General features: G+C 42.1%; 1 protein-coding gene across 1 annotated transcript in view; it reads left to right on the top strand.

Moving 5' to 3' along the window:
* Positions 1 to 10,186, top strand: part of TTLL13 (tubulin tyrosine ligase like 13) — a 54,170-nt gene extending 43,984 nt beyond the window's left edge. The window contains exons 13-16 of the mRNA XM_075342798.1: positions 2,449 to 2,646; positions 2,961 to 3,315; positions 5,358 to 5,571; positions 9,841 to 10,186. Of these exons, the coding sequence (XP_075198913.1) occupies positions 2,449 to 2,646; positions 2,961 to 3,315; positions 5,358 to 5,571; positions 9,841 to 9,853 (780 nt within the window). The 3' untranslated portion in view covers positions 9,854 to 10,186. The remainder of the gene's footprint in view (positions 1 to 2,448; positions 2,647 to 2,960; positions 3,316 to 5,357; positions 5,572 to 9,840) is intronic.
* The last annotated feature ends 6,297 nt before the right edge of the window (positions 10,187 to 16,483 follow it).

The following is a 16,483-nucleotide window of genomic DNA, read 5'->3' as shown; positions in this document are numbered from 1 at the left end:
CATATATGCAGGTAAATAGTGATTTTGGATATGACAGGTTCCTTTTAAAAAAAAGAGTCTGATATATACAACCTTTTAGATTATCCGTGCAGCACAAGAGAAGAGCAGAGCATCGCAACGTAGGAGGATAATAGCTGTAGTGAATAAATGAAGAGCTTTGGTTTGATGGTAGTCAGGGATAAGGCATATCCAGCACTAGGGAGAATTTTTTGGATGAGTAGCAGATTGAATTTTAGATTTTATTTTGCTGTCAGGAGGTACTGGTTTTCCTTGACGAGATCTAGTTAGTGTCAGGAGTCTTATGTGAAATCTCAATCAAAGTTTGCTTTCCTCCAAGAGGAAGAAAACTGTCTCTCTATAGGTAGCTATTCTGAATGTCTGAACCATTAAAGAGCCTTGAAAGATGACTAAGCATATTAGCCAAATCAAAGACACCAATGTGTAAATAGCCTCCCAGTGGTATACCTAGAGTCTGATGGGCCCCGGTGTATACTCGTACCTCCCCCCCTTCCTGCATGTTGCTCAAATGCCCTTGTAGTGTTCCAAATCCAATAAAGGTGTAAGTGTTGCCCCCCCCTTCATTATGTAGTAATGTCCCGCACTCCACTCCCATTCTAAACCCCTTTCTTGTAAATATGCCTCCCATCCTGGGCTCATTACTGGTAAATATGTCCTCCATTCTGGTATACATGTCCCCATCATGGTATATGTCCTCCATCCTGGTATATATGCCCGCATCCTGGGCCCCTTCATGGTAAATATGTCCCCATCCTGATAAATGTGTCCGCCCATCCTGGTATATATGTCCCCCATTCTGGGCTCCTTCCTAGTATATATGTCCTTATCCTGGGCCGCATTCTGGTATATATGTCCCCCATTCTGGGCCCCTTTCTGGTAAAAATGTTCCCCATTCTGGTATATACTGCATGTCCCCCATCCTGGTATATATGTCCCTATTCTGGGCCCCTTCTTGGTAAATATGTCCCCATCCTGGTTATGTCCCTATTATGGGCAATGTTCCTGGTAAATATTTCCCCATCCTGGGAAATGTGTCCCCCATCTTGTTATATTTGTCCCCCATCCTCGTATATATGTCCTTATCCTGAGCCCTTGCCTGGTATATATAGTCCCCATTCTGCTTGCCTGTAATGAATAAAAAAAACAAATATTTTACTCACCTTCCCTGGCACCATGTCATGCTGTCTCCTCCTATATAGCAGTTGCAGTGACCGGCAGCTGACATCGGCGTGCCTGCTATGGCGATGCATGGTGTCACTGCCATGCGCCCCCAGTTACGGTGCCGCTGGCGTCAGTGACTGGCCTCTGTTCTGTACAGCGTGTATTGCAGTGCAGGGACCCGACAGGTCTCTGTGCAGGAATGCATCTCAGCTGGACGTATGTCCTCGCACACACATCCAGGTAATGCAGGCACTGAGGTCGGTGGGACCACTTCACCTAAGGGCCCAGTCGCAACCTCTGAAACCATGATTGTTACACCTTTGCAGCCTACCTTTATAGAGAAATTCTAATTTGCATGCAGTTTTCATTTTGTAAGGATGAATAACCAGAATGATGACTGTTTTAAGAGGTATTATCATACTTGTACACTAGTCCAAATAAAGGGGAATATTACACATATTTGCAAACAATTAGTGGTTTTACAATGTTTGGAATGGGAAATAATGGGTAAAGTGTAAGCAGGGCGAAGATTTTTTTGGGGGGGGGATCAACAAAAATTTGCCTAAAAACAGTAAATGGCATAAAATATCAAGAGTCATTACTTTCTCCATGAATTCCCTGTTGCTCCCTTATAGTTTCTGTATACTTAACTGCATCTGCCATGTGATGCAGAAGTCACACGGGTACAAAGGTACCGTTCGGGAACATTGGAGCCGTGATGCTACAACAATAGGGATTTCATCAGGTAATGGATCATGTCAACCGACTGCATAATGTAATAAGTTACAATTCCCAGTCGTTATAAGGTAATGGCTAACTCCCAGTGGGCTAAGGAACGTCTGCTGACTTCATGTCCATGTGACCAGAAGGGGCGGGGCTTCCAACATAGCTGATACCAGGAAGCAACATTATTTTTTTAAGTCCACATGGTCATGGAGTTGTTTATAAAAGAAACGGGCATCTGGGGGTAAGATCCACAAATGGGGAGGTGCAGGGGGGTGAAGCCCCCCTTGCATCATTATAGTGAACAGGAGGAAACATCACCACACCCATCAACCAAGCCAGCCATGACCACTAGCCAAGCTGCCCACGCCCAAGGTCCTTGTAGCAACTGGGATGTAGCCACAACTGTTGTTATAACTGCAGAATTCTTGAGGTCGATGAATGATAGTAACCTTGGACACAGAAAGTGATCCATCATGTTTGCAGTTAGTACTTTGATTACTTGTTTGTATAACATTCAGTTGGTTTTACCCTTTTTTTGTATAGGCAGAAGAAGTAAAAGTAGACTCTATGAAGCCAATAGAAATTGATGAAAAAGAGGAAATGGAACGACTACAAGGTCTTCAGCAAAGAGAGAAGCTCCTTCGAGCCTTGGGCATTGTAGATCATGTCTACCGACTGTTCAGCATTCAGGAGCCCAGAACACCTGACCACAGTCTTCTGAATGCCCAAACTGCAAATCAAGTATGAAATAAAGACCTATGATATAAGAATGCGCCTAGACTTACCTGTCTCTAAATCTGTCACCTCTATGTACATGTACCTCATACTGACAACTCATGTACTACCATTTTTGAATAATAAGAACATATGAAGTGTTTCTCCCTTATGGACAAACGCAACCCATAATTCTTATATCATAATTAATGGAAAACTATCCTTGAATATTCATGTATTAATATAATAATTCTAAATTAACATTTTTAAGTCCTGATAAAGATACCTGTAAGTGAATGGTGGAGTGGATTTTTACTATTTGTTATATAATTTTGTTTCAGACTCGGTTTCATCAAGCACTAGTGATGTGCCAGGAGACAGGTGGAAGCATGACCCATGTTCCTGTGTCCTACTTGGGAAACAGCACAATAGACACAGTGGCACAGACAGGTGCTGCAGCGCACCCATTTCCTTTGGGCTATTCAACAGGCTTTTCTAGCCTCCTAGGTGCACTTGGAGCGCCTCCTCCTACACATTGTGCAGCCAGAAGATACACACATCATAAACCCTTAACCTGGAATGGAGCCCAAACTATACGAGCTATAACTACTGTCAATTGCAACAGTTCTCTTAATAAACATATGAAAACTGGAACCCACATAAGACTGTCCAGTGCCAAAGCCAAGGTGGAGCAGAGTAAGTGCAGCATTAAGTACCTAGATGCCCCATAGATCCTCACTAGGCAGACGAGAATTTGTCTTCTGCTGGCAGCAGAGGAGTACATGCTGGTGATCTAAAATGCAAAGCATGGACATACTGGGTCCTAACGGGGCAGGGAAATAGGAAATGTCATTGACAGAGAACCCCTATAATTAATAACTTTGAATTTAATGGCACTAAAATGGTAATTAGGTTTGTTTTCTTTACATGCCATGGTTTTTCAAAGTACTGTTGACTGAAACACACAGTGGGTGAACTAAGTATTGAACATGTCACCAGTTTTCTAAATATATATAATTCTAAAGGTGTTATTGACATGATTTTCTCACCAGATGTCAGTAACAACTCATTCAATCCACATAGGCAAAGAAATCAAACCATACATGTCCATAAATTTAGTGATGTGTAATAATGAGAAATGATACAGGAAAAAGTATTGAACACACTTACTGAAATTTATCTAATACTTCGTACAAAAACCTTTGTTGGTGATGACCACTTCAAGACACCTCCTGCATGGATAAACTAGTCGCATGCATTGCTCATCTGTTATTTTGGTCCATTCTTCCATGAAAACACTCTTCAAATCCTGAAGGTTCTATGTGCTCCTTCTATGAACGCTGAGCTTTAGTTACTTCTATAATTTTTCTATTGGATTCAGGTCAAGTGATTGGCTGGGCCCTTGTAACAGCTTGCTTTATTTTCTTTCTCTGAAAACAATTGAGAGTTTCCTTGGAACTGTGTGCATTCTCTTGCTGAAATGTCTACCCTAATTTCACCTTCATCATCCTGGTAGATGGCATCAGATTTATATCAAGAATGTCTCGGTACATTTGTCCATTCACCCTTCTTTCAATTTAATGAAGTTTGCCATTGCTGTATACTGAAAAATAGCCATACACCATGGTCTTCCCAACTCCAACCTTCATTGTTAATTTGGTGATTTGGGATAATATGCAGGGCCTCCAAACATGGTGTGTATTATGGTATCCAAAGAGTTCAATTTTCGTCTCATCTAACTAGACTATATTCTCCAAGGATTTTCACAGGCTTATCTAAATGTTGTTGCGCAAACTTTAAATATGCTTGGACTTGCTTTTTGATCAGCAATAGAGACTTGTGTGGTGAGTGTGCATACGGGCCATCAGTATGTCATGCAATAATAAGGTTGCCAAGGTCTTGAGACAGCTCATTGATTTTACCTATCATGAGATGTTTCTTGTGTGGCAATTTGGTAATGATACACCTTTTTATAGGCTATCAGTTAAACCAGCTGATATTTTTTTTTTCACTAAGGCCAGAATTGATTCTTATTACTGATAGATTTCAGCTCGTGCCATGACTTTACATGTTTTTACATTTCTCTTTCTTCCTGTGTTCAATACTTTTTCCATGTGCCATTTCTCATTATTACACATCACTAAATTTATGGACAGCTTTGATTTGATTTCTTTGCCTGTGTGTATTAGATGGATGTTACCAACATCTGGTGAGAAATTCATGTCAACAGCATCTTTAGAAATATATTTACTTAGAAAATTGGTGATGTGTTCAATACTTAGTTCATCCGCTGTATTTCCACTCTACAAAGATAAAATGGTATCGAAAATGATTGTATCACATGGAAAAAATATATGTAATACCACCCAAACTAATGGTGTATATTGTTTACTTCTTAAATTGGACAGACTTTCCATATTGTAACTCTTTTGCACTGTAGCCAGAATGAATTGTCCGGTGTATACCAGTACTTATCTGAATTAAGATCTGCTGGCTATTCTTACAGGGCATATTTATAGCAATATTAACATTATAACCCCATTTGAAAAGATACAGGATAAAAAAACAAAATAAGATACAGAATTTTGGCCTCACTGGCCCTGGGACCATAGGAAGTACCAGCGTCTACATACTCTGTCAACTTGTAGGATACGTTCTGTGCTTATTCTGGGCTAAGTAATGTATTTCTGCTTATATTTACTTTGAGGAAATTACTTTTTTCTTTTATTTCCCCACAGAAAATCCATGTAATAAAAAGCCAAATCGTTTTAATGGAGCTTATGCTGGTTCCCTGAGTAACTTGCCTCCTAATGGTAAAGGTTCGTCTACAGCTTTTGGCTGCATTCTGCCTGCTGTCGTTGGATCCTCTTCTACTGATGGACTATTAGCCATTTCATCATGCTCAGCGACTCTTGCTCAGCGTCCAGATCATTCAAGACAATGTGTAAATTGGTAATATATCACTATTATTCCCTTTTCCTCCACAAAAACACATTATATATTCTACATACATTGCTATAGATGCTGTCACAATGTGCTACATCAGCACCGGGAACATCCTTCCAGCCCAAGGAGATTTTCAGATATCTAAAATATCACATGCTTGAGTGACAACATGGCATCAGTAGGGATCCGTGTGGTCACACCTTCCAAAAAGTGCTCTTTAGAGTTCCCACAGTCTTTGGCAATAGTTTGGAGACCTCTACCGGGATGTCCCGTTTATTTCACTGGGTCTTTCACTTCATAGGAGGTTGGAAACCTCAGACAGGTTCTAAACTGTACAAGACTGTACAAGACTACTGTGAAAGTCTACATGTCTCTACCTCACTTATATGATGCTTCGGCCTAACACTAGAAGTCCCAGAGAGGGGTCATTTAACATTTCTACCATTGGAACCCTATGGAGCTCGAAATTCATGGGACTTTTAGTGTTAAAACTCACATTAGTCAGTAGTTAGCGGTTTTTTTTTTATCACGTATGAGGATTAAAGTTAATTAATGGAAATAAGGAATTAAGGATTTTTTATATATTAACAATTAACAGTAGCAACCAATAAAATGATACGAAGTAATAAGTATTATCAATGCCCACTGAAGCCAATAAAATATGTGACACTTTAATATGTAGTAGCATAGAAAAGAATTAAAAACAACTAACGAACCATATCAATACACTCAATACATACAAAATACTATACAACACCCAATCACACCGCTCCCTATGACCATCATTCCCCTCCTCCAATATGTCATTAAAAGACCACTTTTGAGTTTGTATTTTTTCAGCACTGGAGAGGTGCTTTTAACCTAAGGTTGGTGCCCCTACTCGTAGACTCATCCTCCGGTGTTCTCACCATTTTTCGGCATCACTCCTTTCCCGTAGTGCCATCTTTTGACATACTTCTGACTGGCCGGAAGTCAAAAATTATGTCACAAGCACTCAATGCAAGTCTATAATAGCAACACAGGGCTCTCATAGACTTGCATTAAAGAGTGACCTCCAATAAACATTAGAGCAACCGGCAGGTCACAATGGAAATGCCGGAGGGTGAGTATAACACTAGGGCTAGGGACTTAGATTAGAAATATCACTCTAGCGATGAAATCATAAAAAACACTGGAGTGGTGCTTTAAGTCACACCTTGTGCAAAAAAGGGGTAAGGATTTTAAAGCCTCCAGGTGGTACTGGATACTTGTGTGTTTCTTTCTACTATTTGTTAGGACTCTTTCACACGTCCGTGTCTCCGGTACGTGTTTGGTCCGTTTCCTCACATACCGGAGACACGAGCACACGTAGACCCATTAAAATCAATGGGTCTGCGCTCACGTGCGTGTTCTGCCATGGACCGTGTGTACGTGTGGAGCATACGTGTTCCTGTGTGCTCCACATGTGAACATGTCCATTTTTCTCCGGCATCACGGGTGTCACACGGAACGCAAACGGACCACGCGGAGGTGTTCCGTGTGACACGCGCCGGAGAAAACACACATTTGAGAAAAAAAAAACTTTACTCACCTTCTCCAGCACTGGTGTCTCTGCCGCTGCTGTCACTTGCTTCCCACCGCCGCTCATTATGCTCATTGAATATTCAGTTCACTGCGGCCGGAAGCAGCAGCAGCGGGGAGTCGGCAGGACCGGAGACCGTAGATCAGCACCAAAGACAGCGACGCTAGGGACAGGTGAGCAGAAATTTCCCGTTCTCTGTGTGTTATCACGGATAACACATGGAGAACACACGTGTGCCATAAACACGGCTCACGGAGGGGAAAACGCACCTCTGACACGTCCGTGAAAAACGTGCGTGGTTTTTCACGGACGTGTGAAAGAGGCCTTATACTGTAACATTCCGCTCTGCTTCCATTCAGCAAATAGAGGTCAAAAGTGTGTCATTTTGGCCTCCATCTTGCCGGTGTGTGACTTCACAATATTTGTTTTACTGCATACGAAACTATAGCAGACAGCGTTTTCCTATACAAAGGGACATTACAAAGAAAGGTATACCATGCGGTGAAGGTTATTTTGTATTTGTTTCTTTTTACAGTGGCTCCTTATGATGGACAGATGCCTCTGATTCCATCCTGACTGTAGCCAAACTGACAGAATGAACTAAGCACATCGCCTTGTAGGAGATATTACCCCTTTACAAAAACATAACTTCAGTGTTCTAATCTCTGCATCTGTTCTGCAGAAACTAGAGGTTAACCCCTGCCCACAACAGCACGTAAATTAGTGCCCTGGGAAGTGGTCTGCATGTGTGGAGGGTGCTCAGCGCCTGGCTACCATATTAACCCATCATTGCCGAGCGATTGTGTTGCGCCAGCCGATGAGAGCCGATGCATGCAAGAAGTAGTGTGCATTCCACTTAGAGGTGTCTGAGAGAAACAACTAAATGGTTGATGACTGCGTCTGTTAGACACAGATGGAGAGTTTTCAGGAGTTCCCTCAAAACAAGGCTGATGCCAGCTATATTATATAGCCAGCATGTATTGCAAACAGACCCATCCATTAATCATTTAGATGCTGCTGTCAGGCACCTTTAGATGGAATCCTCACTGCTGCTTCCACGCATCAGCCCTCGAAAACACGATCATGAGGAACCAATAGGTTTACATGGTAGCCAGGGGCCTGAGCTCAATGGAAAACTGAGATTTACTCTATGTATTGCAATAAATAGACTCCAGCTTCTCAGAGAAAAGACAAGATCTGTCCGGGGACCACACCCATAGATGAGAATAGTCCGGTGGCGCCCAACAGCCAGCTCTTCCTAGCGCTGCTAGAGGTGATAGAGAGAGGCCTGTAAATCACCTGCAGTAGTGCTGAGCTATACAGGGAAGGCAACGGACTAGGCTCGGCTCTGGTTCCCGGTCAGATCATTTAACTGTATATTTTCTGAAATGCAGGAGTGTTTCATAGAATTATACATCTGGCTGAAACTGTGCAGCCAGGCTCGGATTCATGCTGACCATGCTTTTGGCAACATGAATCAGATTAAGTTTTATATACTCCTTGCTGCATCTGTACCATAATCTCTTTAAGGGTACATTCACACGAGCGTATGAGTCACGCGAGTACAATGCGAGAAAATATAGCATTGCACTCAGACCAATGTTAGTCAGTGAGGGAGAGCAGTTGGTCAGCTTTGTTCTCATCCAGATTCTGGATGAGCGAAAAGTCATAACATGCTGCGATTTGTTGCCGAAATCATGTGAGTCTCGCCAATACAAGTTAATGGGTGCGAGAAAAAAATGGACATCACACGGACCATTCTAGTGATGTCCATTTTTATGGATACATTACTATCATGTAGCACAGAACATTGTAAATGGTCCTGTAAATGACTAATAGCTGCTGAGAAAAAAATGGATTGCACACGGACAGCACACAGACAGCACACGGATGACAAGTGAGAAAAAATCGTCCTACACTCCTGGATGAGAATGGGACCGTTTTTTCTTACACTCATATGACTCCAGCCTAAGAAGTGAAGACATCAATATTGCTGAACCAATTTGCTTCATAGTCTTGGTTAACTTATGAGTTGATACACACGGCACTTCTGGGGTGGTGCTCAAGTAGGGTCCAAAACTGTCTCAAGTAGATGTAGAAACTTGTCACTCAAGATAAATGTGAATAGTGGTCTTTTATTGAGAAGAACTTGTAGGACCAGCACAAGCACAGACGTTTCGGTCAAAGACCTTCATCAGTGCATGCAGGGGGTATAGCAACTTGGCAACTGGCGTAGTCAGGTATGATGCGGTGTCCACCGCCACATAGACAGCGGGTGACACCGCGTCATACCTGACTACGCCAGTTGCTATACCTTCTGAGGACCCCCTGCACGCACACAGATGAAGGTCTTTGACCGAAACGTCTGTTCTTGTGCTGGTCCTACAAGTTCTTCTCAATAAAAGACCACTATTCACATTCATCTTGAGTGCCAAGTTTCTATGTCTACTTGATTAATTTATGGGCATGAATGTCTTTTGTCTTGTGGTGTGAACACTAGTTAATGGTTGGCAGAAGCACAAGATGCATTTTCTGACCAGAAGATACACATACAATAAGGACAGCAGATATTCACAATAATGTATCTACTGAGGAAACCATGTAGCTATGCCTATTTTTAGATATTGTCCACTACTCTGATGGGACCTAAAATTTATTGTATACTTAATCAATACACTAGAATGGTCATAAACTTACAAATTTTCTTCTTCTAGGAAATGGACTTAGAAATGTGCCAAATGACAGCAATTACCAACAATCGTGACCTCACACTTCCTCTTATTTTTCTTAGTCTTCACAGCAGAATTCCACTTTGATCCAACAAAACTGAACTTTTTTGTTTGCGGCACATTGTTTTTGCACAGCAAGTAGTCATAGTCGAGGGATCGTTTCAATTGCACTGTCACTATTGTGATCACCAAATTTGTGATTTAAGGTATCAAGAATTATCACTTTATCTAGTATTCAAGCAAGGACTGCGAGGTAAAAGCCAATGTTCAGACACTGTGAATATTTTATGTACCTCAAGACTGTAAATGAAGAGTATTAAATAAATCAAAACTGACGAAGATGTAAACAGCTGGCTGTATTATTATTACTATTATTATTAAGACCTTCAAAATGTTTATTTCAGAGATGTAATTGGACTATGCGCTTGTGTATAGGACTCATCATATAGACAGAAATTCTCATGGTTTATCGAAAACCTAAACCACAGGTACAGTTGAAACCAGACGTTTACATACACTCTCTATACATGTTTTTCTCACTCACTGACATGAGATTAGAATAAACCTTTCCTTTTTTAGGTCAATTAGGAACCAAAATGATTTATATTTGCCAAATGCCAGAATAATGAGAGAGAGAATGTTTTAAGGCATTTTTATTACTTGCTGCAAAGTCAAAAGTTTATATACACTAAGAGTACTATGCCTTTGAACAACATAGGACGGCCAATATGATGATGTCATGAATTTGGACGCTTCTGATAGGTTTATTGACAACATCTGAGTTAATTAGAGACACAGCAGTGGATGTACTTTAATGCACACCTGAACATTTCACAATAGGCTGCAGTGAACAAAGGAAATACCGTGCCAACTGGCAAGAATAATACAAAGGTGGTTCATGTTCAAGAAGAATCGCGATGCAGTGGAGAAGAGGTTCAATGTAGGTTTGTGGCATCACATGTTAGAACGATCAGAAACCACAAAAAAAAAATCTGCAATAGCCGTGCAAAATGGACAAAAAAACTATGTTAATCAGCAGCATCACCTCCAGAACATCATATAGTCAGCATAGACAAAATTCCAGTATATGTTTATAGCATATTGTACATGAAACGATGAACTGTTGATGAGTTGTTATCCTGCACCAAATATAATGGATAACAGGAAAAAAATACATACAAAATTCCAAATTAATTATTTAGAAGAAACAAATACATAGAAAAACTCTTAAAAACAAAACATTCTCTGTTGAACATAGATACATAAAGCATATAACGTAAAAAATACACAATAAATTAAAATATGAATATTTTATTGAACAGACACCACCTATCAAGAAAAGAATCATGCCAAACACACACACAAGTGGAATTTAAGATGACAATGGTATATTGTGACTTATATACATAGAAAATATCTGAATTTGAAGTAGAAGCATCAATATATGAAGTATAAATTGTTTTTGTGATTCATTCCATTGGGAAATTTTCTGTTGAGCTTAAGTATCCAAAAAGCCTCTCATAACATTAATAATTTTTGCCATTTTCCTCCCCTAATAGGGTGTGAGACATGTTCCAATCCATGAAAGAGAAAATGAGTGATGTCACTGTCATGGATTGAGACACGTCTACAGCACGAGAATATGTGGTGTTTTTGCCTTCAATATTGGACAGATGTTCAGAAATCCTTTTCTTTTTAATTTTCTAATGGTACAACCAATGTATTGCAAATTACATGAGGTACAAATAATATTATACACTACGTGATGGGAATTACAGTTGATAAAGCTGCTGATTTTGTATGCCACAAAAGGTGAGGAAAAAGAAGAGGAGAATTTTTTGTTAACTGCAAATTTGCACGTTAGATGTTATATATATTACAAGGCCGGTTACAATTTCTTATAATATACTGTAGCCATAAAAAAACGAGTGCTACACCGTGATTCCATATGGCATCCGATTATTTTGTGCACCCACAGACTTGAATGGATGAGTCCCATGCAACAGAAGGAAGACAGTAGAGCACGCTGCGATTTGTCTCACAGGCAGAATCGGTTAGTGAAGAAAAAAATAAAAAAAAAAATCGCTCATCGGCGCTGTCCTATTACAAAACATTGGTCCTTGCTTCATCCGTTTTTCCATGGACAGCATTCAGACCGAAAATACGGTTATGTGAACCTTCTCTGCCAAAACAGCAAAAAAAAAAAAAGTACATGTGTGGCACCAGGCTTTGAATAGAAGATAATAACCAGGGCGGACCTTGAACAGTGCAAAAATATACAATATTTATTTAAACATGGTGGCAATAGACACATACATAGTTAAAATCAAACATGAACATAGTACACTATCGACTCCATGGATTAGGTCAGAAATAACACGCATGGGATATCATTTGGAAATAATGACACATACAATAAGTTCCGTGAACCTTTATAAGGAACTCAAGATACCTTTGTCAATATCCCCTGTGTGCTATGTAGAGTACTTGCAAAGCTCAAAAGTAATGGCTGGTGGAAAGCCAAAAAGACTATCGATGGCGGCTTGGAAAAAAAAAATTGTATATATATTGGGAATGGTGCAAAAAGGCTAAGTAGCCAAAAATAATGATAAGCACCAGGAGTGAAAGCCCCAATGAAGTTACCAGAGCACAATTGCAGGACCAGGAGTGAAACTGTAGCAGCCCGACGCGTTGCGCCAGTCAACCTGGCTTCATCAGGAGAACACCTAATGTGCTGTGGGGGTCTATAAATACATCCCCAACAAAATAATTGCCCTATCAGAGAGGGGGATAGATGATTATACAGAGTGAGAGCAGGTGTCTTACCAGAATGGTGATAGCAGGCTCTGTTACCATGCAGGTCTCTAATCCACAGCTGCCGCCGCTATTACAGAATCGGGCCCGGAAGTGTCCTATACACCTACTTGCTCCCCCTGTACTTTTTTTTGCTGTTTTGGGTCCTAATGTTTGGTACATGGCACTTGGCTTTTTCTAATTATTCAGGTGGTGCCTAGCTTCCCTCTTGGTGTTTGTGGTAACCTACTCTGCCAGTGAGGGGGGGCCTTGGATGGTTATGGGATGGCAGCAACTCCCAACCTGGAAGCTCGGTCCCCGGGCCTTTAGTCTGGTATTAGGGGCATTTTATTTTTTCTAATTAATATTATTTAGTATAATCACCAGTCTGTGTCTGCTCATTGCTGTGCTTTAATAAAAAGGTCAGCCCCAGACTGGTGATAAAAACCATGATAAAAGAAATAACATGGCATAAGAAAGCAAAACAGAAGTGTTCATTTTTATCTTGTTTTTAACAAAAAAAAAGTTGTTTTTTTGCATCCACAATCCAGTTAGCAGAAGGCAGGCTCTGTTCATCTGTCCATACAGATTTTTCATTTGTTCTGTTTAGAATAGACCGACAGAACAGATGAATGAGATCTGCATCCTGCGCTTTCCTGAGTCACATGCTAGCAGAGGGGCCCCGCTGATGTCTATGGGGTCTGTCTGGTCTGGATTTCTGTATGTCGTTTATTTAAAACAAGAATTAGTTGCTCTCAGTGAGAGAAACAAGGCAATAATCTTGAAGCTGTGAAGCCTTTTTTCAGCTAACTAGTCACCAAAACCTTTGTTTAGTTTTAGAACAAGATAAAACTCCTGCAAGAACCCTTTCTTTCATTCTCAAAATAAACCTCAAACGGAAAGCAGACCCCCAGTCCCATATAAAGCAATGGGCCCCTCTGTGCCTATTTGACACAGAAATGCACAGAATACTTATTCCTTTTATCTCTTTCGTCTACTCTAAATGGGACAGAGAAATGGAAGAGTGGAAGAGCTCTGCGGACATGTGAAGAGAGCCTAACAAAAGAGCTCTGCGGACAAGTGACTAGAACCTAACGGAAGAGTTCTGTGGACATGTGACTAGAACCTAAAGCAGGCTTTACATGCTACAATATATCTAACGATGTGTCGGCGGGGTCACGTCGTAAATGACGCACATCCGGCATCGTTAGTGATAGCGTAGTATGTGACACCTACGCGCGACCCTGATTGTGCGTTAAAACGTTGATCACATACACGTCGTTCATTTTCTTAACATTGAACGTCCAGTTGTTCAATGTTCCCAAGGCAGCACACATCGCTCCGTGTGACACCCCGGGAAAGATGAACACAGCTTACCTGCGTCCTGCCGGCAATGCTGAAGGAAGGAGGTGGGCGGGATGTTTACGTCCTGCTCTTTTCTGCCCCTCCGCTTCTATTGGCTGGCCGCTGTGTGACGTCGCTGTGACGCCGAAAGTCCCTCCCCCTTCAGGAAGTGGTTGTTCGCCGCCCACAGCGAGGTCGTTAGGAAGGTAAGTACGTGTGACGGGGTTTACTCGTTTGTGCGACACGGGCAACAAATTGAGCGTGCCGCACATACGATGGGGGCGGGTGCCATCGCATACGAGATCGCACATGAAATTGTAATGTGTAAAACAGCCTTAATGGAAGAGCACTGTGGACATGTGACTGGAATCTAACGGAAGAACTCTGTGGACATGTGACCAGGGCCTAACGGAAGAGCTCTGTGGACATGTGACCAGAACCTAATGGAAGAGCTCTGCGGACATGTGACCAGGGCCTAAAGGAAGAGCTCTGCAGACATGTGACCAGGGCCTAAAGGAAGAGCTCTGCAGACATGTGACCAGGGCCTAAAGGAAGAGCTCTGCAGACATGTGACCAGGGCCTAAAGGAAGAGCTCTGCAGACATGTGACCAGGGCCTAAAGGAAGAGCTCTGCAGACATGTGACCAGGGCCTAAAGGAAGAGCTCTGCAGACATGTGACCAGGGCCTAAAGGAAGAGCTCTGCAGACATGTGACCAGGGCCTAAAGGAAGAGCTCTGCAGACATGTGACCAGGGCCTAAAGGAAGAGCTCTGCAGACATGTGACCAGAGCCTAAAGGAAGAGCTCTGCAGACATGTGACCAGAGCCTAAAGGAAGAGCTCTGCAGACATATGACCAGGGCCTAAAGGAAGAGCTCTGCAGACATATGACCAGGGCCTAAAGGAAGAGCTCTGCAGACATGTGACCAGGGCCTAAAGGAAGAGCTCTGCAGACATGTGACCAGAGCCTAAAGGAAGAGCTCTGCAGACATGTGACCAGAACCTAGCAGAAGAGCTCTGTGGAGAAGTACATGTGACCAGAACCTAACGAAGAGCTCTGCGGACATGTAACTAGAACCTAACGGATGATGTTATGATTCAGTGACCGAGGAGGATCTGAAAAAGGACAAAAAGTCAGAAACCCAAAAAATAACCAGAGTGGCTGGAACCTTAACGGACTGCAGACCTAATACTGACACACAACTAGGAGTAGCCATGGGGCGTGGCTACGATGACCTGGTCGCCTCGACACAGCCGGAGAACTAAATATTCTTACAGAGAGAAAAATTAGAAAAGCTAATCTGCCTCAAAGCAGTTCCCAAAGATATAGATAGCCCCCCACATGTAAAGACTACGATGAGATAAGAAAACACAATACATAGCTAGAAAACAGATTCAGCAAAGATGAGGCCCAAACTATCTGCATAGGAAAGGATAGGAAAGAGCACTGACTGCAGCCGTAAAAACCCTAGTAAATACCAGCATGCCGGATATGGAAAAATACTGAGCCTACACAGGCTATCCCCCACTAAATCAGTACTCTGGTGTTACTGGGATCCAAGAAAAACACTGATATAGAGGAGGGACTGAATTTTGTACCAAGCATGACAAAACACAATACATAGCAGAACATGGAGCAAGGTACACAGATACTCCCAGCAGGGAATGATCCAACTCCACCAAGAACTCCACACAGGCAAATAACAAGAAAGTGGAAACCATAAGCAGAGGTACAAAGACCAACTTATCTGAGAGGAGTTCTGGTAGACATAGAGAAAAAGGCTGGTTTCAGAATGTCCTTAGCACACAGGAGATACATTGAGCACCGGCAAGGAACAGGCGGAAACTACTCAGTTATATAGGCCCAATCTGAATGGCCTGATTGCCAATCCTCCTCAGCTGGCTGGTTCCCATTCAGCAAGTCAACTGCACTACCAGCACTGACAACAAGAGGGAGCCCCAAACTGGAATCTAATTCAAATGTATTCACAACAGGATGAGCTGTGTGGACATGTGACTAGAACTTAATGGAAGAACTCTGTGGACATGTGACCAGAATCTAACAGAAGAGCTCTGCGGACATGTGACCAGAACCTAACGGATGAGCTCTGCGGACATGTAACTAGAACTTAATGGAAGAACTCTGTGGACATGTGACCAGAACTGAAAATAAAAGCTGACAGGTGAATACAGCCTTAGGCCTCTTTCATACGTCCGTGAAAATCACGCACGTTTTTCTCGGATGTACATTTTTCACGGACGTGTCAAAGATGCGTATTGCCCTCCGTGTGCCGTTTATGGCTCACGTGTGTTGTCTGAGTGCTGTCCGTGATAACACATGGAGAACAGGAACTTTCTACTCGCCTGTCCCTGGCGTTCCTCCGATGCGTGTCACACGGATCACATTCGTGCGGTCAGTGTGCGGTCCGTGTGACACCAGTGATGCCGGAGAAAAACGGACATGTCTACGTGTGGAGCATGCATACGTATGCTC

This window comes from Anomaloglossus baeobatrachus, chromosome 4 (assembly GCF_048569485.1).
Source record: "Anomaloglossus baeobatrachus isolate aAnoBae1 chromosome 4, aAnoBae1.hap1, whole genome shotgun sequence".
In the NCBI taxonomy this organism is placed as follows: domain Eukaryota; kingdom Metazoa; phylum Chordata; class Amphibia; order Anura; family Aromobatidae; genus Anomaloglossus; species Anomaloglossus baeobatrachus.
The sequence above is the reverse complement of the archived record's forward strand: the minus strand, read 5'-3'. Positions and strand labels throughout refer to the sequence as shown.